We start from the raw sequence: 25,490 nt of genomic DNA, 5'->3' as shown, positions 1-25,490 counted from the left end.
GTCCACAATATTTAAGATACTGAATTAATTATTTTCTTGGCCATTTGAATGCACAATTCATTAAAAAAATATATTTATTTGAGTACCAATCTAACCAACTACCTCTACATATAATATTATTTAATTAAAACTGCCGTTTGACTTCTTTTAGTAAAGTTGTTTCTTTAGTGAAATTAAATTACGTTATAAAATTATGTAGGTCAGGACGCTTCAACATTGAATATATTATTTGATGGCAAAACTGTTGGTCGTAAGTCGAAAAGTTTTAAGGAAAATTTGCAAGTACAGAGTTTCGCTTCCCATAACTTCATACACGTGTTTTCCTTTTAAAGTCAAATTAAATAGACGGGGGGAAGGCAGTATGTTATTATGATGTACCTAGTAAATATGTACTAGATGCGATAGATCATAAGATATAAAATATTCTTATATCCATATATTTTACGTTAAAATCCTGTTAATTCAACATGTATTTAAATTCTAACGGATTTAAATTATGTACTATTCCATTTGAGTAATTTTTTGCGACCCGGGTTTCGCCTTTCGGCATCTTCAGGCACTATGTGCACTCACCAAAAAACCCCTACCTTATCACTAAACACTTCAACTATTCACATTTGTTTGTTATATTTTTTGTGATCCTTGACTTTAGGGGGGACATGCTCAGCGTAGGTCAAAATGGAGCTTTTGTTCTATTTTCAAAGCATGATCCTGGACATACCTTAAACGTTGTAGATAATCTATTTAAATAATTTTGAAGCCTTATTATTCTTTATATTTATTTTAAACATTTGATGACTGCATAAAGTATTTTTATTACATAAAATAGTATTCTTTTAAACCTCTCGCTCTAATGTTTTAGAATATAGTCATATTTCAGTACATAAATGTGCAGTGGTGTTAAGATTTTTGACATTTATTAATTTTTAAACGCATTTACAAAACCATCAGTATAATTTATATCGACATTATTATAGTGAAATATTTACGATAAAAAAATATATTGATAATCTCTGTGATCCCAAATTTTACAAGAATTAGGCATTTTTTGACCTAAGAATAAGGTAGTGTTTTTTTGAAATACGCCATTTTTTTTGGCATTCCCCAGTGGTTAAGCTACAACATACGGCCGTAGCCATAAACTGACAAACTATAATTGAAGTAGGGAGTAAAATGATGTTAACGCGCGTGTTTGAACATGTACCTAACGGATTTTTTTTAAACGGTTGACCCACGCTGAGCACGTCCGCCCTTAAGACTAATAAAGGTAGCATTTTATACATCCTGAACCTAAAGGAATGAATTAAATGACATAAAGAGTCGGCCAAAGGGTGAACTTATTGGTTCAAACATATCTGTAACTAAATTTTAGCTAGTTGTAGACTTGAAAGTAGCTCAATATAACACAATCGAGAAGTAATTATTGTCAACATTTCGGGACCCATAAGGGACTCGGAATAGTCGTAATGAATAGAAGGTAAATTAAGTTTTTACCAAGCTGGTTATGGGTCGCCAGTTCTTTGGGCGACACGGGACGGAAGCGGCCTCCAAATCCTGAAAGATCCTTGCCGGAATTCCCGAAGCGGATCCAGTCCATGAGACTGTGGCCTGGCTGGAGAGCGCATTTGTTCCGAGGATTGCCTGTAGACAAAGAAGAAAAAATCAGTTATTATATGAAAGTTATTTCAAAATGACATTTAGTTTTAAAATTTTAACATTATATCAAGACATCCTTTGTACATGTTAAGTAAAAATGAGTCTGTGGTTTCTTTCGATGGTTTCGATTTTAGTAGTAGCGTATTTGAATAAGAATATGCCGCAGAATTTAAAGTTAAATCTCCTAACTAAATCAATTAATCGAGAAGAATTCAACTAAGAATTTGTGGTTAATTTTCTTAAAGGATTGAAGTTAATGAATCGAAGTAGGGATTTGTACCTAATAAAAATGAAACAAAATTATGTTGCAAAAACAACGTAGTACAATTAATTTTAATTAGTTTATATAATATAACTAATAGGTTGCAGTGGCGAAGGGTGGAGGTAGGCTGTTAATATCTGCCATAAATAGTGCACACTAAACTTTGTCAATCATATCTATATGTTTTCATTCAAATAAGACTATACTTTACAGACGGAATTGGTTAGTTTTTAAAAATCAATGAAACCCTGCGAAACCAAGCCATAATAGATAATAGTCAAAAATACTCATTTTCTATAAAATCTATAAAATTATGCAATTAAATCATACATAACGTTGGGTATTGTATAGATAGAATAATATCTTTATCTAATATAGTTTGGTTTAGGCAGAGCTCACTGAATTGAAAAAAAATAAACCAACAATATGTGTAATATCAAAACCAATAATTATAAAAAAATATGCACAATTTTGTCGTATCGCCCAAAGTATACCAAAACTATTACGGTTTGATTTAGACAGCGATTAATAGATTTTTAAAAATCAACTCCATCTGTAAATTGTAGTCTTAGTTCAATAAAAACAAATACGTATGACTAACAAGGTTTAATGTGCACTTTTTATGTCGGATCTTAAGAGCCTACCTCCACCCTTCGCTACTGATAGGTTGTCACCACAGTGAAATGTTTAAAATGTTCATTATGTTAAGTAATTAAATCTAGAAAAATATAAAATTTGTGCGCAGTAAGGGGAGCAAATTTTTCTAAAATGTATTTTTAGGTTTCCCATTTGCAAACATAACAAAACGAATTTACCAACTATGTCTTCCACGCTGTCTGTAACCGGATGTTAAGTTCCCCTGGGGCGGGTTCATCTTGGTAGGGTGGAGAAACTTGATTAACTAGGACATTTTTATAATTTGAATTTTTATAATTGAAATTGTATAAAAACTCAATAATAATAAAAAACATTAAAATTAAACCGTTAAAAAACATTGGATGACCACTTTATTATATACAATTATTGATAATTATCATAAAAAAATAATCCATTTATTAAGGGTAAGAAATTATTTTATTATGAAATAACAAACACTTTATTTTTACAATTATATTTTAATATACCTACTCTCTCAGTAATCCGCCACCCCAAAAACCAGACGTGTCCAATTAGTGAAAGTGGCGGATTATAGTGCATACAATCATGGCCCCCACATCCTGAAGCGGGCCCCCCTACCTATCGCTAGGGGTAAAGTCAGTGTGACGCGTTGCAGTAGCGTTATCCAAATGGTGTATTTTAAGCGATTTTTATGACGAAAACGATTTTTTAATATGTACCTACATCCATTTGAATTATGGAGTTGTGGAGTATCGGCACAGAGTAAAAAATTGCATCGTACAGCCAAATAGTTTTATTTATATCATTAAAGTACGTTACGTGATCTGTGTTTATCTCACTTATCTGGTCGACTCGTCACAGCGGGTCCTTCCTGAGCCCGGGCCCCCAGGCAGAGCCCTGTCAGCCCTCCCTTACAATACAATACATACAATACAAAATATGGTAAAAATTAAAACAGGTATTATGTAAAAATAGTTTTTTTTAGAAATTTCCACTAGCAAATTACGGTTTTATTTATAATCAAAATCAAGTATTTACTTGATCACTTGACACAACCAGTTGTTCAGAGAGGCAGATATTCTTGAATGACTTAGGATTCCTGGCTTTCCCGATAATCAAAAGCTTTATTTTGTGTGCCCCGGTTGCATTGGGGCAGGGCATAATTATTGTGATATGCCGAGGGCACTTTTCTCCCTGGTACATTACTTTCTTCGCGATGAACGTACGTTTTACGAAGAAGTTTCCAAAATAAACCCGTCTCGTCTGCGTTGTATAATACTTGTACGCGGCGGACTACTGAATTTGACAATCGAATACCGGCGAATTATAGAGCTTAATTTTGTGCTTAGTACTAGTAAAAATAACGGCAGATTATAGTAGTTGTCGGATAATCGAGCGGCGGATTACTGAAAGTGTACTAGTTCCAAAATTCGTCGCAAATTAAGTATATACTTAAATATAAAATAATTAAATATAAGCAGTGACCCGTACTCAATCAAGACTTGTCTAATATTAATTATTATTGTGTTATTAATATTGTGGGTACAATATAGGTACCTAATATGAGAAGGAAAATATTTGGGTCCACGGGAAAATTGTGATCAAATATCACATGTTAGAGGGGTTCTCAAACCAAAATGAACCCAATAACCACTTGATAACGAACAAATTAGTTTCCGGAAATACTATTGGATATTTACTATGTTCTTTAAGTGCCGCCCCCTCTTCGAAGGTTTGCAATAAATAATCAAATAAATATTCATTTTTGACCACAGCCTGGAACTCTTTTTTCAGGAGTTCTCTCTCATATATTAAATTGGAGTAGGTAGTATTTTTCAGCACGAACCACGTGTCTATAATACTCGACGTGCGCTTTATGGTGTACAATACAATAACTCTAACTGCTTTTAAATTTGTTTAATTTACATTACTATGTGAATCTTGGCCGCCCCATGGAGAGGTTTCTTAACAGATTTGTTTTAACGAGAAGTGGATTTTAATTTTATTTATTTACTGCGAACTGTCCTTACTTTTTCGTACAAGGTGGGTCATAGAGATAATTACATATTCACATTTGGGAGAGGTTAAAATATTAAAAAAAAATGTTAGATTAGATAGAGGTTTAAGAAAAGTTTTATTGACCAGATTTAGATAGGTACTTTGTGTAGTGTTCTTGTGTAATTTTGTTGTTTAGTATTTCGTGTGGTGTTGTTAGCTAAACGCTAGAAATATTAGTCCCGCGCTCTGGGTGCAAACAATCAATAGGAAACTACAGGCGACTTCTCACAAGATACGGGGTTCCAACCCGAGACTCAAGACACGTTGCCACTCGGCCATCGCGGGAGCCATATTATTCTACAATAGCATGTAATTTCTTAATTGGTCTTTTCACTATATATTAAGCATACGTCAAAATTAATATATAGAATTCATCAGATACACAGTAATGTATATCTAACAGCCTGCGGTAAGCCTTGGTCTACTCAAGAATTCTTCAGTATTCCATTATAGATATTATATCCACTAATCTACTTATAATGGCATACATATTTAAAAACATACAAAAATTCAAATCAAATTATATCAATTGTGTGAAAACGTAACTTGATTTATAATTGAATAATGCGGTACAATTATGTGTCTTTGTTCTCTGATGCACTATAGTTTTAGAACAATATAATATTTCAACAAAAAATTACTCCAATAATATTATGAAAATTAGTTCAAAAATATATATATGTTAATGACAGAATATAGGTACATATATAATATGCATTACAAATCAACTTACTGGTTAGTAGGTGCTAGACGTACAATTTGTGTGTACCAATTTGAAAAGTATTTTAAATTATTTTAATGAGCTGCGTGACATTTGTGTAATTCAGTTAATCTCATGACGCTGGATAGATATTGTGTAGGGATTGCAATACCGGTATCCCAGTATTTTTCAATTCCGAAATACCGGTTTTGAAAATCAGACAATTCCGATATTTTCGGTATTGAAAGTGGAAACAAAATGTGTTAATTAACAAAAAAGGTTTAACAGGACTGTATTTTTTTGTCTGGTTACGCGATGTCTGGTTTACTTCCGTTCCCCTTTGACGTCCTTGGTGACCCAATCACACGTGCAGATTTGCGAAATACATTTTGCATTATAGGTATGTATCTACATCCCAAATTTTAAATTTAACCAAATATTTCCGCCAGTCACTCGCGGGTTTTAGAAGTTGGCAGATGTATTTTTAGATGTACATAAATATGAATTCGCAGTTAAGTACTGTTGTATAATGTTGTATAACTATTTCTTTTATTCAACGAATAATTCACAAGATTTAAGAATGTACCATTCTAATTATTGAACATACATAATTTTGAAAAACACTTACTTACATTATAACCAATAGAAAAAAATCTTTTTGAAAAGTTCGAGTTCAAGTAAGTTACATTATAAAATATTGGAGAGAACCGTGACGTCGGTTATTAATTAAAGTAGTAGGTACCTACTTTGATTTAATAAACAAAAACTGATTGCCAATACTAGCTTGTTTTGGAAGAGCGCTGATGAGCAGGTAAAAGGCCAATTGTTAAAATTTGTCGTAATTAGTATGTCACCTAGTAGCATAGTGGACAATGCGCGGACGGAGCGTAAGCCCAAGAGATGCAGATTCGATTACTGCCGGGTGTTTTTCAAAATTATATATGTATTTTTTTGTCAAAAATCATACCAAACTATGCCAGAATTTTTGTGATTCTAGTATTTAGTATTCTTAAATATTTGGCATTGGGGACTGTAAAACGTAATCCTGAAAGCAGAAGCAGATATTCACGAATATTTCTTATATTTCTTTTCTATTTTTTGAACTACTCATGTAATATTTAAATCAATCGACGGTATATGCAATATCAACAATCCTCGTTAAGTTTGAATAAAATAATAATAAATATAATACAAACTAAACAGAGGTCCTCAGTTGAGAATCAATGGTCTTAAGTGGCCGTCGGTTTATGGGGTTGTGAATCGTTCACCTGTAAATCCTCTTACATATTACACAATAAGGATCTGCAGATAAACACAAAGGCTCTGAAGGTACGACCACTTTGAGATTTCCTCACAGACAGCCTTTTAGTGCGCCCGTCCGCCTTGTTCTTTTGCCCAACGTTGCGCTATGACAGGGTTACCAGACGTAGCGTGTAATATATGGGATTGTCCTTTTACCAGGACATTAAATTATCCCGTACTTAAACCCGTAAGCACTATTGGTCAACCGGGGTAGATCGAAACAGGAAAGGGAATATAACTATTTTTTGCAAAAAAACTTTTTGAATGCCAAACTAAGTATAAACATAACTAGGTATTGGCTACTACACCGGGTAGAGGAAGAGAGTCGCAAATACGGCCTCTTTATTAATAGGAATAAGACCAAGTTAATGGTTGTTGATCGGGCCAACCTTCTACCAACACCAAGTACACTCCAAAACCTCGAAACAGTCGACGAGTTTGTATATCTTGGATCGACCAGCAGTGGAAAGGGCGGATGCGAAGCGGAAATAAGAAGGCGCACACAGATTGCAAAAAGTGCGATGACACGCCTTACCACTATATGGAAGGATCGGGGAATTTCGATTGCCACAAAAATGATGCTTGTGCAAACGTTAGTGTTCTCGATATTTCTATACGGAGTCGAGGCGTGGACCCTGAAGGCAAGAGAACAGAAGGCAATTGATGCCTTTGAGATGTGGTGTTGGCGCCGAATGCTTCGCATTTCTTGGACGGAGCACAGGACGAACCAGTCAATCATCCAGAGGATGAAGACTGAAGATAAAGGAACGGCTCTCGACGATATGTCTGAGAAGAATTCTGCAGTTTTTTGGACATATTGTCAGGCGCGGACCGGACAATCTGGAGAGACTGGTAGTTTTGGGTAGCCTCCAGGGAAGGCGAAGCAGAGGAAGAGCGTCTGCGCGATGGAGCGACCAAGTGAAAGAGCTGACTGGGGGCACCATCCATTCTGCCCTGAGAGAAGCGGAAGATCGAGAAGGATGGAAAGTCTTGGTCGCTCAAAGGATGGCGAAATTTAAATGTGGTCACGATCCTCAGCCATGAGTGGACGACCAAGAAGAGAGAGGTATTGACTTAGGCCGAGTAAGTTGTATTATTTTGCACACATATTTATTGTATGTATACATTGGAAGTGATAGCAATTAACACATTAAAATGCCGCTTGTCAAAAGTCTGAAGACAACACATATTTGTATTATAATTGTATTTTTTTACGCAAAGCGTAAACAAGAAACTTATTAGTGTAATTAATACCTATTTTGATTTAAACTACAAAAGCCGATTTCCAATAGTAACTTAGTTTAGAAAGCGCTTCAGAGTATTGTAAGAGCCATTAGTTAAAATTTGTCGCAATTAGATAAGATTCCTATGGTATTGTGGTCAGTGTGCGTGGGCGCAAATCCCGAGAGACGCAGGTTCAATTCCTGCTGCGTGACGTATTTAAAAAAAAAAAAGATTTTTTTCTATTGGTTACTTATATATTTTCTCAGAAGTGTTTTCAAATTATGTATGTTTAATAAAAATAGTTTTACATTCTTAAATCTTGTGAATTATTCGTTGAATAAGAAAATAGTTAATTCCAGTAAGTAATTATTATTAATTTTTTGTATATTCGTATATAAAGCTACTGTTTCAAAAATTCTACAGTGGAAAATTTTCTTTAAACCACAACCTGTCACTATTTCTTACAACAGTATGATAGATTTTTGCAAGGTAGGTACACTAGTTACTCAGTTGCAATCTTTTTATAAACTCTATGCTGGATGAAGATGCCTACTTCTCCAGAAGGTCAAGTATCCAGGATTTGGAAGATATTCCATTTTCAGTACAGATCTCCTACTATGTGTAGCTCCAACAAATACCTACACAGTGCACTTCAAATGTAAACTAACTAAATGGATGTTTACAAGGTATAATTAATTCCAACCGCAGGCATAAACTTTTGTCAAGTTTGTCAAAGGATGTCAACTTTCACGACTTTATCAACTATCACAACATTACATATTAGCAAAAGCTATGTGGAAATTTTGTAAACATTCTATAATGAAACCAGTGATTAAAATTATTAATTCTGTCAGACCAAAAGCTTTATTAAGTTTACAGATGAAATCGAGTGTCACCAGAGAGAATTACTTATACACACATATACGATGGTTAAGGCGTTTGAAAAAAAACTATTTTGGTAAGATCATGTGAGAATAATATTTCATTAACACATATGATATTATATGAACAAACTGTTGAGCCAATTAAAAAAAATGCAGTGAAGGATATTCATTATTAATTACCTATATTTTTGAAAAGACTGACACTATGATATTCAATGCCACCCTTTGCATTAAATTTATTTTTAGAAAATAAACATTTTTATGATTATAAAATTTTCTTCATAAATAAAAGATAAAAATTTAAAGCGGTCGATCACGAGGACTTAAAATAGTTCGTATGTCTGAAATGTTTGCCGACCCCTGATTATCTATTGATATATGTGTGGTTTACAATAATTATGGATCAAGTCTATCAAAATAGATCCTGAGATATTTGGACCTAAGGTTAAAACTCATTTGTAAAATTCAGGACTGTTATCACTGCAATATACTTACCATATATTTTGATAGTACGTGGATCAATTTAAAGAAATAGTCGAAACATAAAGTATATTCAGGCTTTATTAATATTAGCAAATTAATGTTAGCAAATACATCTTTATAATGCTGAAGGAACTGTCAAAATGGACATGATTCACATTCAATTTGATGTCTTGTCAATACTAGTATTGTCATATATGCGGAAAATTGTAGAGCTACGATTGTGATATTAACACACAATATAGATATCTGTTTTATCTAGCCACTGAAACAAAACAAATGGATTTTTATGAAAATTGGACTTGATCCATTATTATTGTGAACCATCCATAACATCAATAGCGGCTTAGCAGAGTTACATGGATATGCCATACTCTTCATTGCTCACACCAGATGCCATGGACATATAACTAGACCTGCCCTACTTGGCAATTCGGGAATAGAACTAGTATAAATTTGATTTTTATCAAGGCGGGACGAATCATGAACTACAATAACTGCCTGATGATCATGTATGACGTCATATCCGAGGGGAGAGGGGATCAAATGAGATTTGATGAATTTTGACGGGGGGTATAAGGGGGAGGGGTTGAAGATAATGTGAAGTTACAAAAACAACAAATTAAGGAATATAAAGTATTCCGTCAAAACATTATAGGTACTGAGTTAAATTTTTTTACGAATAGGGCGGGGGGAGGTTCAAATGTGACGTTAGACAGGGGTAGACGTAAATTTGTGTAACGATGAGGCGAGGGGTCAAAAATACTGAAAAAAAACGTGATGTAATTTCTGAATAACCCCGATCAAATTATTATTTACTTAAATTCGTCACCGTTCTGGCAGAAGACACTAATTCGAAAAAATTACATATTGAGTTAGTTATACCAAAATGTTCCTTATTTCAAACTTTACCGTCTGGACACCTTCTTAATAAATAAACAGTCTTTATTTTAAAGTCATCCTTTTTACGATTACTTAATACTCTCACATGATAGACCATTTCAAACATTTTAACAACTTCAAAGTCAAATTACTCAAAACTAGTATTCTCCAGTTAGTGTGTTCTGCCAGAACAGAGACGAAATATTATAGATTATAAAAATAAGTTTGGTCACCCTACACTGCAGTCAGAGAGCAAAAGGACGGTCTCTATTATCATATATTTTTTAAGAAAAAAGCCTACCATTATTATGAATTATCATTGTTCGTATGTAGGTACCACTGACAAAGAAAAGGCGGGTATTTTTTTCAAATCGTCTGTACAACTTTTTTTCTTAAAATAATCTTTCAACCGAATTTTATATTAAGAAGAATGAAATATATCATTTCAAATAATTGGAAAAGTTAGATAACCCATAAAAGAATTTTCATTCTCTTCTTTTTAAAGAAATCGACGCTATCTCTTTTATTCAACGAAGAAGACACAAGATGTGGGAATGTAACATTCTATAATTATATTGAACATACATAATTTGAAAACATCTTAGAAAAAAATCTTTTTAGAAAAAAATACGATACCCGACGGGACTTGAACCTATAACAGCTGGATTTGCGCAAATGTGCTTTTCCAATTAAGCTACGGGCATCCTACTTTATTACTACGATTTTAACTAATAGTTGTTACATGAAATGCTTGACAAATCTAAAAAGATTTTTTCTAGTGGATATATGCATGAGATGTTTTCAAATTATGTATGTTAAATATAAAATACATTAAAACTATAAATTATTCGAATTTATTTGTTTGTGTAGAAAATTTTTGTGTAATTTGTTTGCGGGTTTATGTATTTTAATCTGGACTACCACGAATGCAGCATGCTTAACGTGACCATTTATTATTTTCCTCAAAACGGGACATTTGCTAATTTTTAGGTAATACGTAGTACCTATGTGTATTCAAGAATAATTTTAATACAAATAATATATACCTACATAAATAAATAATTAATAAAAACAACAGGAATGAACAAGTAAAAATTAATAATTTGTGTAGTCTTATATTTTTCTGAAGAACAAAGATTTTAAATAAGAATGAAGTTCTTGGCAAAACTTTTTAAAATTTACTTAGGTAATTCTCATTGCTTTAAGAACTGCGACTTGCAACTGTGTTTTTTTCGCTCGTCTACAACTTGTTCATAAGAGAAAATACCCGCTTGCTTTTCTATCGATTTTCTTTTATTTTTAGCGCCATTTTATGAAATTGTTACCGTGGGTTGCTCTTTTTCCTGAAAACGGGACATTTTGGCGTCCCAAAGCTGTGTTTGGGGATAACGGAATAGGCTACCTACCTAAAAACGGGACGGTCCCGTTCACAGACGTATGGTCACTTTAAGTATGCTGGATAAACTTCGATAAGAATAATTATTCATAAAAGACAACCATAATAAAAAAAACACAAATAATGTTCACATTAAATGGAAAATTGTTAAAAGCTTATTATGTGTCTAATACATTTAAGACCATCCAACATTTAACATGGATTATCTGATATAAAATCTTCCTCGAGTCAACTGAAAAAAATACATGTCCATGGCACCTTAATCACAATTTTCGTTGATATTTCGAATCCGACGTTATTGTCCTAGTAATAAATTACACTTATACGGAAAAGTAAAAATCGTGTAGGGTCAATTGCCACAGGACGGCGATAAATCAATCCGAATGTAAAACCCTGCATTCAAATATCGAACAACAGTACCATTTCCGTAGTCCGGCGGTTCCGAAACTTTGATTTCCGGCGGCTTGGTCCCCTTTTCCGGCGACTGCGGAAGGCTCTCCTTATCAGCGCTTCCCAAAGAGTAGGAGCGGCGGGCCTTCCACGGCCAGCAGCACAGCGACATCGCAGCTAAAGGCACTCGCGCACTCGCTCCGAGCGATTCGCACTGACGTCATTAACACAGTCACTTTATTTATAGTTTGGTTCATTACAAATTAAAAAATACCCTTTGACTTACACTATAGTAATTAATATAATATACATTTAAATGTAGATAATAAAAAAAATCGTATTGCAGTGCTTATTTCATTCTTCCCTGTAATGAGAGTTATTTTAGTTATTAGTAGATTTATTATAGTTATCACTGTTATCAGCGCAACTATTCTATATACAAGACTGCTTTTGGCCTTTACGACAGCTAACTAGGGTAGAAAAATATCGAAATATTAACACTTATTGTAACAATTACAATAAGTTAGCCATCTGAACTGTCAAAACTGTCTATCTCACTCTAAAACTTATCACAGCCAAGAGAGGTGCAGTTAAAACATAGCACTTGTTGTAACAATTACAACTAACTTATTGTAATTGTTACAATAAGTGCTAATACTTGGATTCTTTCCTACCCTAGATAGCGGCCGAAAGCAGTCTTGTGTGTAGAATAGATGCGCAGGTATTAATTGTGTCATCATTTGCTTGGTAGAAGTCCATTTTATAAAATGATAATATAAATTACGTATATTAAATTCTACAGGATTTTTTAAAGTCGATAGCTATTTCGCTTGTAACACCTTTTTTAAGACTATAAAAATAAACGACTTGTCTACTCTTAAGTAGGTATTTATAAACCTCAGAATAAAGGCATGACCTCTCTCTCTCTCTCTCTCACCTTGCGACTATTCGTTATGTTATTAGGGTTTGCAATGCAGGGACACATGCCAGGATCCCACGCAATTTTTTTGATTCCGATATTCAGTGATTAAAAATAATGGAATTTCGGGATTAATTCCTATTGATAAAAAGACGTGTTCCCATGAAGTTAATAAGTGTGTAATGTAAAAAAAACGGTTGGTATATAACTAAAAGATATTTTTTTGGAACATACTTTTAATCTCGTATGATTATGATATTTTGATATTTATTTTATTTTATACGACACCTGGTTAGTTTATATTCTATTACTCAAGAATTAGCAAGTTTAGTTTGCAAATGACGGACGTAGCATGTAACATTAAAAAAAATGACAAAACGTTAAAAAAAACTACCACCAAATTGATAATAATCCAAAGAACAGCTGATGCTGTTTAAGTATCAGCAATACTACGTATGTAATTTCCAGACAATATTGTATGAACACGTTTTTTACATTCTTACACTAACGGCGTAGATCGTAGAATCTGCGTAGACCGTAGGTGTTTCACTTATAGTACATGAATGAAATACAAGTGCTACGGGGTATATGATCATATTATTAGTAACAGTAGTAGTACGTATGTAATTTCTAGAATTTTTGTAAGAATCACGTTTCTTACATTCTTACACTAACGGCGTAGGTCGTAGAAAAAGCGTAGACCGTAGGTGTTTCACTTATAGCACATCGATGAGATATAATCGCTACGGGATGTATACCACGGCCATGGCTCCCACATCCTGAAGTAGATCCCTACCTATAGCAAGGGTTAAGGGCAGTGTGATGCTCTACAGCAGCGTTTACCAAATGGTACTCCTCGGGCCCCTTCTCTGGAACGTACTCTTCGACGATCTCCTTAGAATTCCGCTTCCAACCGACTGTACTGTCATTGCCTACGCAGACGATGCGCTGCTGCTGGTCGAGGCCGACAGCAGGGCGAAGATTGAGAGCACCGTTGGCGAAGCTTTAGCATCAATTGAGGCTTGGGGTAGATTAACTAGACTATCATTCGCACCTTCCAAGACAGAAGCCATTGTCCTCAAAGGACCGAGACGACTTAGCTGTTCGAGACTACCCACAGTCCGATTCGGTGACACGAGAGTGAAAGTGTCGTGGATCGTCACCTATCTAGGCGTCAAAATGGACACAATGTTAAATTTCCTACACCATGCCGAAACCCAAGTCCACAAGGCTGGGGTGGCCTTCCAGAGGATCGGCCGCATGGCTGGTGAAGGATGGGGCTTAAAAGTAAGGGCGCTCAAGATCGCCTACGGCGCCATTTTTATGGGAATCGCGGCTTATGCCGCCAGTGCTTGGTGCCTGCGCATTCCCAAAAGTGTCAAACTTAGAATCTCTCTTTTAAGAGGACATCGCATCGCGCTTCTGTCCATTACCAAGGCCTACCGTACTACCTCAACTGACGCGCTCCCGGTCCTGGCCGGCATTCTCCCACTTGACCTGCATATTCAGGTCAGCGGCGCTTCAATATTGCTCCTCAAGGGCGAGGAGGCCGACGTTGGTGATTTTCACCTCGTCCCCCCCCTCGGCTAGCTGGCGAAGGAGTAGCATTATTGAGGCGCAGAATTAGACTCATGTCGCTCAACGCGGCCATTAAGACCTGGCAGCGAAAGTGGGACGAATCGACCAAGGGCCGGCACACATATACGTTTTTTCCAGACATACAGTGGCGAATGGAGATAACCAAATATCTGACTCCAGACCATTACACCAGTCAATTTGTGACTGGTCATGGTGGATTCGCTGGCAAGCTCTTCGAGCTTGGACTTGTAAGCCGTCCGACATGTCCATGCGGAGGGGAAATACAGGATGCCAACCACATCCTATGGGAGCGTCTGAGTATGTGCTCCGAACGGGAGGAAATGCTCAGGTCGGTCCAACCAGCTGTTGGACCCATCGGCCTGTCCGACCTGGTTGCTACTAAGGCCAATTATCTTGCTTTCAAAAAAATTGCGGCGTCTTACTACGGGCGTGAAGATCTCTTCACATAAATGTTGCTGCCTGTATGATTAGCTTCGTTCTTTAATTTAATAAACAAGTAAGTTCATTTTCTTTTTAGTAATTTCCATGTGCTTTTTCTCTCCCTGGCACTTTGCATTAGAGTAAACTCAGTAAACTCAGTCAGAGCTCACTTTGAGCGTAGCAATCTAAGTCTTGGGCATCTTCTCCCAGGACACTCCCAGGCCAATTCTTAGCAATAGCGCTCATAGAACGCGTCGAGCGGGCGAAGTCGGCGAATGCAGTGTTTATTCATAACCATAATCACACGTCTCTTCCCGCGCATTACCCTTCACCTATGTAATAAGCGGCCCAAGCAGCACAAAATAATTATTTTTACAGTGTCTCTCATAACAAAGCAATAAAAATATTATATTATTTCGGGGCTTGTCATTAATATTTACGACAACATTATTCAACCAGCGATAAACTGAACACGCAATAAAATTAAACAATGACTTCTCTGTAATTAAATAATTGCTTTTCGCCCGTCGATCGACGACGCTTCGCGCAGCGTGAGTTTGGTAGCCGTGTTCAATGAATGGACTTCTTTGTATTTTCATTAAATCGTATCGCCGAGAAGCGAAAAACGGTGACTCATGCGGCACGCGGGGCGCAAGGCATCGTGAAGTCCAGTGGGCGCTGGCGTATTTGATTACGTTGTATTTTTGATGATTTACGCGCCACTTGTAGAAATTTTGCGCGAGCACCGCACTCGCTGCGTCAATGGGCTTTATGCCTTAGATGCTTCACATCACCAATTAATGGGTCCCGTGATACTCTCGATTAAGACCGAGGGTGGTACGGGGCGGATTTGGTGGAGGGACTTTAACTTCAATGGTACTCGGCGGGACCCAACGGTTCCGCCAGGTAATATTAAAGGTATTCCTTGTATTTTTAGTGATTTTTTGTATTTTTAAATAAATCCACTTGAATTATTTAGTTGTCGGCACTCGGCATCATATGGAGCACTGATTGTGACACTTTTTTGTGGTAGCCAAGTAATATCCGACCCCTCACCACATTGGATAAATAGTTATTTTTATTATAATCAAGAAATACACTGCAAATAATTATAAAATAAAATTATACACGTGAATTATCTTTTAGGTATGTATATCACATCAAATTGCAGTGCACAGCCATATATTTTCAAATGTTAAGGGGGGACATGCTCGTCGAAGGTCAAAATTGAGTTTTTATTGTATTTTCAAACCATGACTCTGGACACTCCTTAAACGTTGTAGATAATCTATTTATATAATTTTGAAGCCTTATCATCCTTTATAGTTATTTTGAACATTTGATGACTGCATAAAGTATTTTTGTTACATAAAATAGTATTCTTTTAAACCTCTCGCTCTAATGTTTTGGAATATAGTTATATTTCGGTACATAACTGTGCAGCGGTGTTAAAATTTTTTACATTTATTAATTTTTAAACGCATTTATAAAACCATTAGTATAATTTATTACGAGATAATTTTTGTAAAATATTCACGATAAAAAATTATATTGATAATCTCTGTGATCCCAAATTTGACAAGAATTAGGCATTTTATTATTCAAAAAATCGGCAAGATTAACACATTTGAAGATAATTTTAAAGATACTTATTATAAGCTATGTCTTTGACCATTCAAGTGTGATAAAAATCTTATGAATAATGATTGCTTTATAATAATTATTGACCTAAGAATAAGGTAGTGTTTTTTTGAAATACGCCATTTCTTTTGTCATTCCCCAGTGGTTAAGCTACAATATACGGCCGTAGCCATAAATTGACAAACTATAATTGAAGTAGGGAGTAAAATGATATTGACGCGCGTGTTTGAACATGTAACATTTAAAAAAAATAAAAATAAATTCAGTTAGGTACATGTTCAAACACGCGCGTTTACATAATTTTACTCCCTATTTTAATGATAGTTTGTCAATTTATGACTACGGCCGTATGTTGTAGCTTAACCACTGGGGAATGACAAAAGAAATGGCGTATTTCAAAAAAACACTACCTTATTCTTAGGTCAATAATTATTATAAAGCAATCATTATTCATAAGATGTTTATCACACTTGAATGGTCAAAAACATAGCTTATAATAAATATCTTTAAAATCATCTTCAAATGTGTTAATCTTGCCGATTTTTTGAATAATATAATGCCTAATTCTTGTCAAATTTGGGATCACAGAGATTATCAATATAATTTTTTATCGTGAATATTTTACAAAAATTATCTCGTAATAAATGATACTAATGGTTTCATAAATGCGTTTAAAAATTAATAAACGTAAAAAATCTTAACACCACTGCACAGTTAAGTACCGAAATATGACTATATTCTAAAACATTAGAGCGAGAGGTTTAAAAGAATACTATTTTATGTAACAAAAATACTTTATGCAGTCATCAAATGTTCAAAATAACTATAAAGGATAATAAGGCTTCAAAATTATATAAATAGATTATCTACAACGTTTAAGGAGTGTCCAGAATCATGGTTTGAAAATACAATAAAAACTCAATTTTGACATTCGACGAGCATGTCCCCCCTTAATATATTTGAAGTAAAATAGAGCCACAGGTGACTTTTTTAAAAACTATAAGAACAAATTTCGTCACTGTTCTGGCAGAAGACACTAATTCGAAAAAATGACATATTGAGTTAGTTATACCAAAATGTTCCTTATTTCAAACTTTACCGTCTGGAAACCTTTTAAATAAATAAACAGTCTTTATTTTAAAGTCATCCTTTTTACGATTACTTAATAAACTCACATGATAGACCATTTCAAACATTTTAACAACTTCAAAGTCAAATTACTCAAAACTAGTATTCTCCAGTTAGTGTGTTCTGCCAGAACAGAGACGATTTGTGATATGCGTTTATCTCACTTAGCTAGTTGACTCACCACAACGGGCTCACAGACTAAGACCATGTCAGCCCTCCCCTTGTGCGGATCATCACCACGGTAGTATATATTTTACATACGGTGATAATTTAATGGATATCATTGTGATCGCGTAGATGCAAGATATCTTTAAAAAGCTGACTCTGGACGATTCATCAATTCGTACGAATAACATAGGAAGTGTCGCAAGAGACATATTATAAACATAATATAAACCGTCGATTTAAATTAGTACAAATAAACGCATGCGCACTGGAGCCGGCTGTTTGTGGCATATGTCATTCAGGCAATTGTAATTATTTACCTAAAGTGTCACGGAACTATGTACCATAGGTTTGCAAAATTATATTAAAGGATTTAGAGAATGACATAAGACAGTCCAACTAATTGGAGTGAATTATACGCTATAGGAAAAAAACAAATGTCTAAAACAATTTCAGAAATCACGGAACACCATCTTATTCAATTAACGAGAGTCAGCTTTGCATCACAAATCCCAGCTGAAAATCTTTTTAGGTTAATATTATTATATATGTTACGCCGAATGTGCGATATTAACAATTACATGAAATGGGCAACATTTTGCCTAAATCATGAAAAATGCAAGCCCGTTGCCTTATTCATGAATTAGGCAAAATATCTGCTGAGTGCGTGAATTCGGCAGTAAGTTTTCTGCCTAGTTCATGCATTGGGCAAATTAGATAGTAGCGCTACGGTGGTGTTTTTTGCAACTAAACCAAATGTGTCAAATCCTCATGCATTGGTCAAAATAGATGGTCGCGCTACGGTGGTGTTTTTTGCAACTAAACAAACTATCCAAATGTGTCCAATGTCATTGATTATATAAAAATATACCAATCAATAACTACAATGACGTTCATATCCATTTACTATGCCCAAAAAAAATCTAGAACTTTTATATGATAACGGAAGAATTTTATTAAAAGGTATTTTCGCGATTTGGTTCGTGCTTGGGTATCAATCGTGCAATGGTCGATTGTTTGTTTGTGATAGTATGATTTGATAGTTTGTTGACACTTGTTAGCTAACCTCAAAATGGACATTCAGTTGAATTCAGAATTACAAAACCTAACCTAATGTCACGAACACGATTAGTGTGCTCCTGAGAGGACACTCCCATAAGGAGTGGTACCATCCAATCGCTCGATCTGATCAAAATAGTAAATGTACCACCGGTTATAAAGTAATAGGCTTACGACCCCCGACAAGGCCAAGCCATATATGATGTATGAGGAAGTCCTACAGTTGCCCCAGCAGGTCCCACTGCTCCCCAGGGTGAACTGTAGATGAGATAAGTCGGTCACAAGGACCATGAGGAGTGATGGTAAGAATGTAAATAACGACGGAGTAATAATAAAGTAGTAATTAAAATCCAATTAATAAGATAACTACGCTCGTAGTACAAAGATTATGTGTCCTAATTAAGATGGTAGTAATAGGTATTTCATGTTAGTAATAGATATTTTGCCATGTAAATAAATAGTTGATAGGTATATAAATGTTAAAATAGCATACTACTGTATTGGACTTCGAGTAAATGTAATAACGTAATTAAAATGAAAATGAATCTTGTATTGTATAACTGCGATGATTAGGTATTGTCAGCGTGTGTAATTGTAAACCGACATTAGTATATAAATCTGTAGCCATAATTAGAGTACGAGGGTGGGTCAATAAGTCCTTAGAAAAGCCGACAGGTGGCGCGACTAGTACTGTAAGCGGTTTGTTTTCATGCAGCGGCACTACCGATTCAGTATGCTGCGAAGTTTCAATCAGATTGGTCGGGTTGTTGTGTGTTTCTCGTACATTTAAAAAAAAAATTTGCTTGTGGAAAATGGAAAAATGGAAAATGGAGAAAATTGAGTTTAGAGCTGTTATTAAACATTTTAATATAAAAGGGTTAACAGCAAAGGAAATAAAAAATGAGTTGGATTTAGTTCACGGCATATCTGCTCCTTCACTTGCAACTATTTATAACTGGTTAAATGAATTTAAACGTGGTCGTACATCAACAAAGGATGAACCACGCTCAGGACGTCCTGTAGAGGTGACTACACCAGAAATGATCAATAAAATCCACGATATGGTGTTAAGTGACCGAAGATTAAAGTTGAGTGATATAATTGAGGTTACAGGGATCTCAAAAGGTAGCGTCATTTCTATTTTACATGACAAATTGGGCATGAAAAATATTTCTGCAAGATGGGTGCCGCGTTTGCTCACAGTCGACAATAAACGCAATAGGTTGGTGGCCTCTAAAGCCCTGTTGTCGCTCATGCAACGCAATCCGGATGAATTTTTTCGTCGCTTTGTGACTGTAGATGAAACATGGATACACCACTATACTCCCGAGACGAAAGAACAGTCAAAGCAGTGGATTGCGAAGGCAAACCATGACCAAAGAAGGCGAAAACCGTAAAATCAGCTGGTAAGGTTATGGCTACTGTATTTTGGGATGCACGTGAAATTATTTTCGTTGACTATTTGGAAAAAGGAAAAACAATAACAAGGGATTATTATGCATCTTTATTGGACCAGCTAAAAAACAAAATTGAAGAAAAACGGCCTCATTTAAACAGGAAAAAAAATCTTCTTTCATCAGGACAATGCCCGTGTTCACACATGTTTACGATCAATGGCTAAAATTGAAGAATTGAAGTTCGAATTGGTCGACCACCCACCGTATTCGCCAGATTTAGCCCCCAGTGACTTTTTCCTTTTCCCAAACTTAAAAAAATGGCTAAGTGGACAACGTTTTTTTTCAAATGAAGAAGTCATCGATCGGACAAATGCTTATTTTGAGGACCTTCCGAAAACTTATTTTTCTGACGGTTTAAAAAAAATTGAGAAACGTCTTACCAAGTGTATTGAGCTCCAAGAAGATTATGTTGAGAAATAAAAAAAAATACAAAAATAAAAACTGTTTTAATGCTTTTTTCTAAGGAATTATTGACCCACCCTCGTATAATGTTAACATAATTAGACCCGCGAAAATAAGCTAGATAATAATTAATCAATATTTTAATTAAGTTAATTAAACGAGAATCGATCTAGACCTGGGCTCCATACATAGCATCTACATAGCATCTAAAACATTCACGAGGTACTGAATACCTCTGACTTCTAATTTTCATCACTTCCATATTAATATCATACGCGTAATCCACGCATCTCGCGCGCGATTGCCCCGCGGTTTTTATCGCGGGTCGTATGTAACATATGACCGGCTCTTGGAGCTGCGTTCGCCAGTCGGTAACCGGACAGTTGTCTCCCTCGCACAACTGGATCAATTCCCTATCCCGACCATGACTGCAGCCTCCTCGCTCATGTGTGGAGCACCGTCCCTGTTACGCAATCTGTGACAGCCGCGAGACCTCCATACAAACACATTATTAATGATAGCTAGAGCTGCGCGTGTCCGATCAACGTAAAATTTGAAATGACGTACGCGTCTACAGACCGCGGAGATTTCAGTTATTCCCTAGTACGCGTAACCATAAAGGTTCGCGAGATATAGAGCTCAGGACAAGATTAATTTTACCGCCTTAATTATAAGCTGATTAGATATAACATTTATATGTATGCATAGAGAATAAGGCCTAGTATTTTAATAATTTTAATTTTTGTCATTAATGTTTATGTAGCGCGTGGGCGGCCCACTTATGGGTCCGAACTTGTGGCTCCCGCCGCTCAGCCAGGGAGAGACTTACGTCGCAGGGTGTATACTTATATGCTAGCTTGAACGGTGACGAGCAGATTGACGTATCACACTCTTCGATGCGTTGAGTTTTCGCTTGGTCAATTAAAATCTAAAAATACAATACAAGCTAAAAAACGCACTCATTGTATGAAGAGCTAAGTGAAATCTCGCGCTCGGCGGGATACCGCGACGACGAATTTATACCAGCAGCCCGCGCCCACCGAATACAGTTGATTTCAGCTCTCTCGCGACTTGCGGTTTCGCGGGGCAATCGATTAAGTCCAAATCTCATAGTGAAAATGATATGTGGATTTTTGACCCGTGGAACGCTCGTCCTAGGGGATGAAATCTCCCGATTCAAATAAAAACCCAGGATTTTTGAATCCTGTATCCAGTTTTTCACTGCCTCCGGGACCGAGTCCACGCAGGACGTCGGCCTAACATTTCCATACAAATTCATATATTTATGCAAGTCGCACAGGAGTTTGGGACCACCCAACTCCCCCTTTCCTCCTGCGGGTAAAATACCTAAAGTTGGACTCTGTCGTTTCGGCGCGAGAAATCATTTATAAATACCTAACCCCGACTTAGAAAAATTTCACGAATAATTTTCGAATATAAATACCTATCTGGTACTTTAGTATTTTCGAACGAGAAGTATAGTTTCGTACAGTGGTTCCTCAACGGAGGCCCTAAATCTTTTCGACTTTTAACTGCTGCTCATCGGGTCGCATGAACCTGACTGTCCATCTAAGTTTTATATATGAAACTTTTCTCCGGATTAATATTTCTTTGTTACGAGTGTTAATGTACTTTATCATTTGACGGATGACCGTATACTGTGCTTCGAACATTTATGTGAATAATATTAACTTTTTGAACACTAATAATTATAATATGATGAACCATTGTGAACTTTTGTGAACTTTTGTGAACTTGAACAATATATGGAACATCTACCGACTATGAGTTTTATTCCGATTACCAACCATCTGAAGACCTTGGCCTGTGACTCCTCTTGGCATTGACAACCTCTGCTTCCAAACCCTTGGAACTAGCCGTGGCAGTAGAGGGCCCCGTCACTAACCTAATAATAATAATATTATATTATGTCCAATTATGGTAACTAATAAAACCATCCGTATTAAATTTACTTTTTCTACTGTCATGTTGACAGTTTAAGAATTCCATACCCTGGCGAATTCACGAACTCGGCAGATAATTTACCTAATTCATGAATAAGACAACGGGCTTGACTATTACATGAATTAGGCAAAATTTTGCCCATTTCATGTAATAGTCAATCTCGCACATTTGGCGTAACATATATAACATAAAACTAACAATAAATAAATACACGTGGCAGGCACGTGGGATCGTAAATTATTTTAATTGGCCAATACGATGAAATACTTTCCAATAACTGATGATAAGTGTTAACAAAAACGTTTTGTCGTACCTAACCCATATCTGGGTGATTTATTTTTATTATCATAGGAGATTTGCCAAAAACGAACAGAGCGCACGGAGAGACTTAAAACGAGATAGAAAACGCTGAGTAAAATTTGAAAAAAAAACCCAATATTTTCTAATTGATATCAACAATGGCTAGAAAACACTTCGGATTCGATAAGTTTGATTGAATTTATATTTAAGTTTGAAGCTATAAGCCGATATAATATAATTACTTAGCATTTCGTTAAGTAACTAAATATTACGAATTCTATGGGATTGAATAAAACCGAAAATGGTCGTTTTACTGACATATCACAGGTAACTTATAGATTTTAAGATAAGTAGTATTTTGCGATTACAAAATATAATAATATAATAAAACTTGAGTGGTACTAGTGTAGATGCGCTACAAAAAAATATAAATGTAGAATTAGGTACAATAAAAATTAATAAAGTAATTTTTAACATGGTTTTTGTTCTCTCAATATTGTTTTTTCATTACATTATGGTAAATCTTCCATCTTGGAAACCTTTCGAATCCCGCATCTGGCAAAATGTCATACTGTTCAATGCTTTGTATCAATCAATATTTGTTTGATACAAAGCCAAGGAAAGCCCAATGAGTTTAACGAAAGTATAATAATTATACCTCGTAGAAAAATATCTCTGTCTTGACTCTTCCTCAGTGAAGACCTATATACTTAGCTCAGAAGCGAAAATGTTAATTTACTTACTTTAGTTTTACTGTATAATTGAAATTAATTTTGATTTATCAATACTAACAATCATCGCTGATGATGAAAGAGAACTCACTGAGCTGCTACACCGGGTAGAGGAAGAGAGTCGCAAATACGGCCTCTTTATTAATAGGAATAAGACCAAGTTAATGGTTGTTCATCGGGCTAACCTTCTACAAACAGCAAGTACACTCCAAAACCTCGAAACAGTCGACGAGTTTGTATACCTGGGATCGAACATCAGTAGAAAGGGCGGATGCGAAGCGGAAATAAAAAGGCGCACACAAATTGCAAAAAATTCGATGACACGCCTTACCACTAAATGGAAGGATCGGGGAATTTCGATTGCTACAAAAATGATGCTTGTGCAAACATTAGTGTTATCGATATTTCTATACGGAGTCGAGTCGTGGACCCTGAAGGCAAGGGAACGGAAGGCAATTGATGCCTTTGATATGTGATGTTGACGCCGAATACTTCGTATTTCTTGGACGGAGCACAGGACGAACCAGTCAATCATCCAGAGACTGAAGATAAAGGAACGGCTCTCGACAATATGGCTGAGAAGAATTCTGCAGTTTTTTGGACATATTCTCAGCCGGGACCGGACAACTTGGAGAGACTGGTAGTTTTGGGTGGCCTCCAGGGAAGGCGAAGCAGAGGAAGAACGTCTGCGCGCTGGAGCGACCAAGTAAAAGAGCTGACTGGGGGCACCATCCATTCTGCCCTGAGAGAAGCGGAAGATCGAGAAGGATGGAAAGTTTTGGTCGCTCAAAGGATGGCAAAATTCGAATGTGGTCAAGATCCTCAGCCATGAGTACACGACCAAGAAGATACCAACAAGAACAAGTCATTCCATCATAGAATTCACAACGACAGCCTTAACAGTATAAGTCAGCAGTTAGTGAAACAGGTTAAGTGAATATGTATTAGAACTGCACAGTTAATCTGCTAATATCAAACAAGACATCTCGAATCCATATAAAACGTGTCAAACACACAAACACACGTCACAACAGAAGAATACCTATATCAAGACGTGTACGACATCTTTTGGACGTATAATATATAATTAAAAAATTTATTTACTTAGTTTTTAGGGTCTCCTAAAAATCAAACATAATATTACAATAATTAGAGTAGGTATACGTTTTGTAACTTTGCACTTTTTACTACATTGATACGCCTCTTTGCCTGATTACCTCACATAAAATTAGAACAAATGATATTCACTTGTATTGATATATCTAGTAATATATAAAAATACAGATGATATATCTAAAATATATATTTTTAGAATATATTAGATCATTTTAATCATAGGAATCGAGATTCTATTAACAGATTTTTGTTTTCACGAGAAATGGATTTCAACAACCTACCATACATGGGTAAAAATACACACTGAAAAAAACTGCGTATAATTTTTTTTCCAAATCCGGGATCCATTACATTCTAAGCCAGCGCGTTACGCCTCGGCCATAATGTATAAATAAATAGACGTTTTAATTTGTATTTTATCATATTTTTTACGACCTTTACATATCATTATGGGCCGTTTCGCTTATTAGAATTAGAGATGAAAGGAGTCCTTTTAAATGGTCAAATTAAATATGGCGGAAAGCAGCTCAGTTTGCCCTTATCATTAAAGAAGAAATCTAAAAAATATTCTCTGGATTATTGTCAAAAAATACTTCCTTTGAAATATAAGTAGGATGGATGTATTTATTTTCGGAGGAGAACTTATTTCCAGAGGAAGAAAAACCCAACAGATTTCTATGCTAGTAAATAAATATATAGTACATTATGGTGCCTCAAAGAGCTTTCACTGAGGCTG

The 25,490-nt window shown here is 35.6% G+C and overlaps 1 protein-coding gene across 4 annotated transcripts in view; it reads right to left on the bottom strand.

Moving 5' to 3' along the window:
- LOC147068573 (cytochrome b5 reductase 4) overlaps nucleotides 1-25,490 on the bottom strand; it is a 253,708-nt gene that overhangs the window by 19,982 nt on the left and 208,236 nt on the right. For 2 of the 4 annotated variants that reach the window (XM_085952536.1, XM_085952535.1), the window contains one exon: nucleotides 1,495-1,641. In XM_085952536.1, coding sequence (XP_085808662.1) covers nucleotides 1,495-1,641 — 147 coding nt within the window. Of the gene's footprint in view, nucleotides 1-1,494; nucleotides 1,642-3,046; nucleotides 3,061-11,882; nucleotides 12,231-25,490 lie in introns of those variants that run through there. The other 2 variants (XM_085952537.1, XM_085952539.1) reach the window with 2 other exon arrangements.

The sequence above is a fragment of the Rhyacophila brunnea genome, unplaced genomic scaffold (genome assembly GCF_057557595.1).
Source record: "Rhyacophila brunnea isolate RB1 unplaced genomic scaffold, BYU_Rbru_1.0 scaffold_3, whole genome shotgun sequence".
Lineage (NCBI taxonomy): Eukaryota > Metazoa > Arthropoda > Insecta > Trichoptera > Rhyacophilidae > Rhyacophila > Rhyacophila brunnea.
This window is presented reverse-complemented; position numbering and strand designations above follow the sequence as displayed.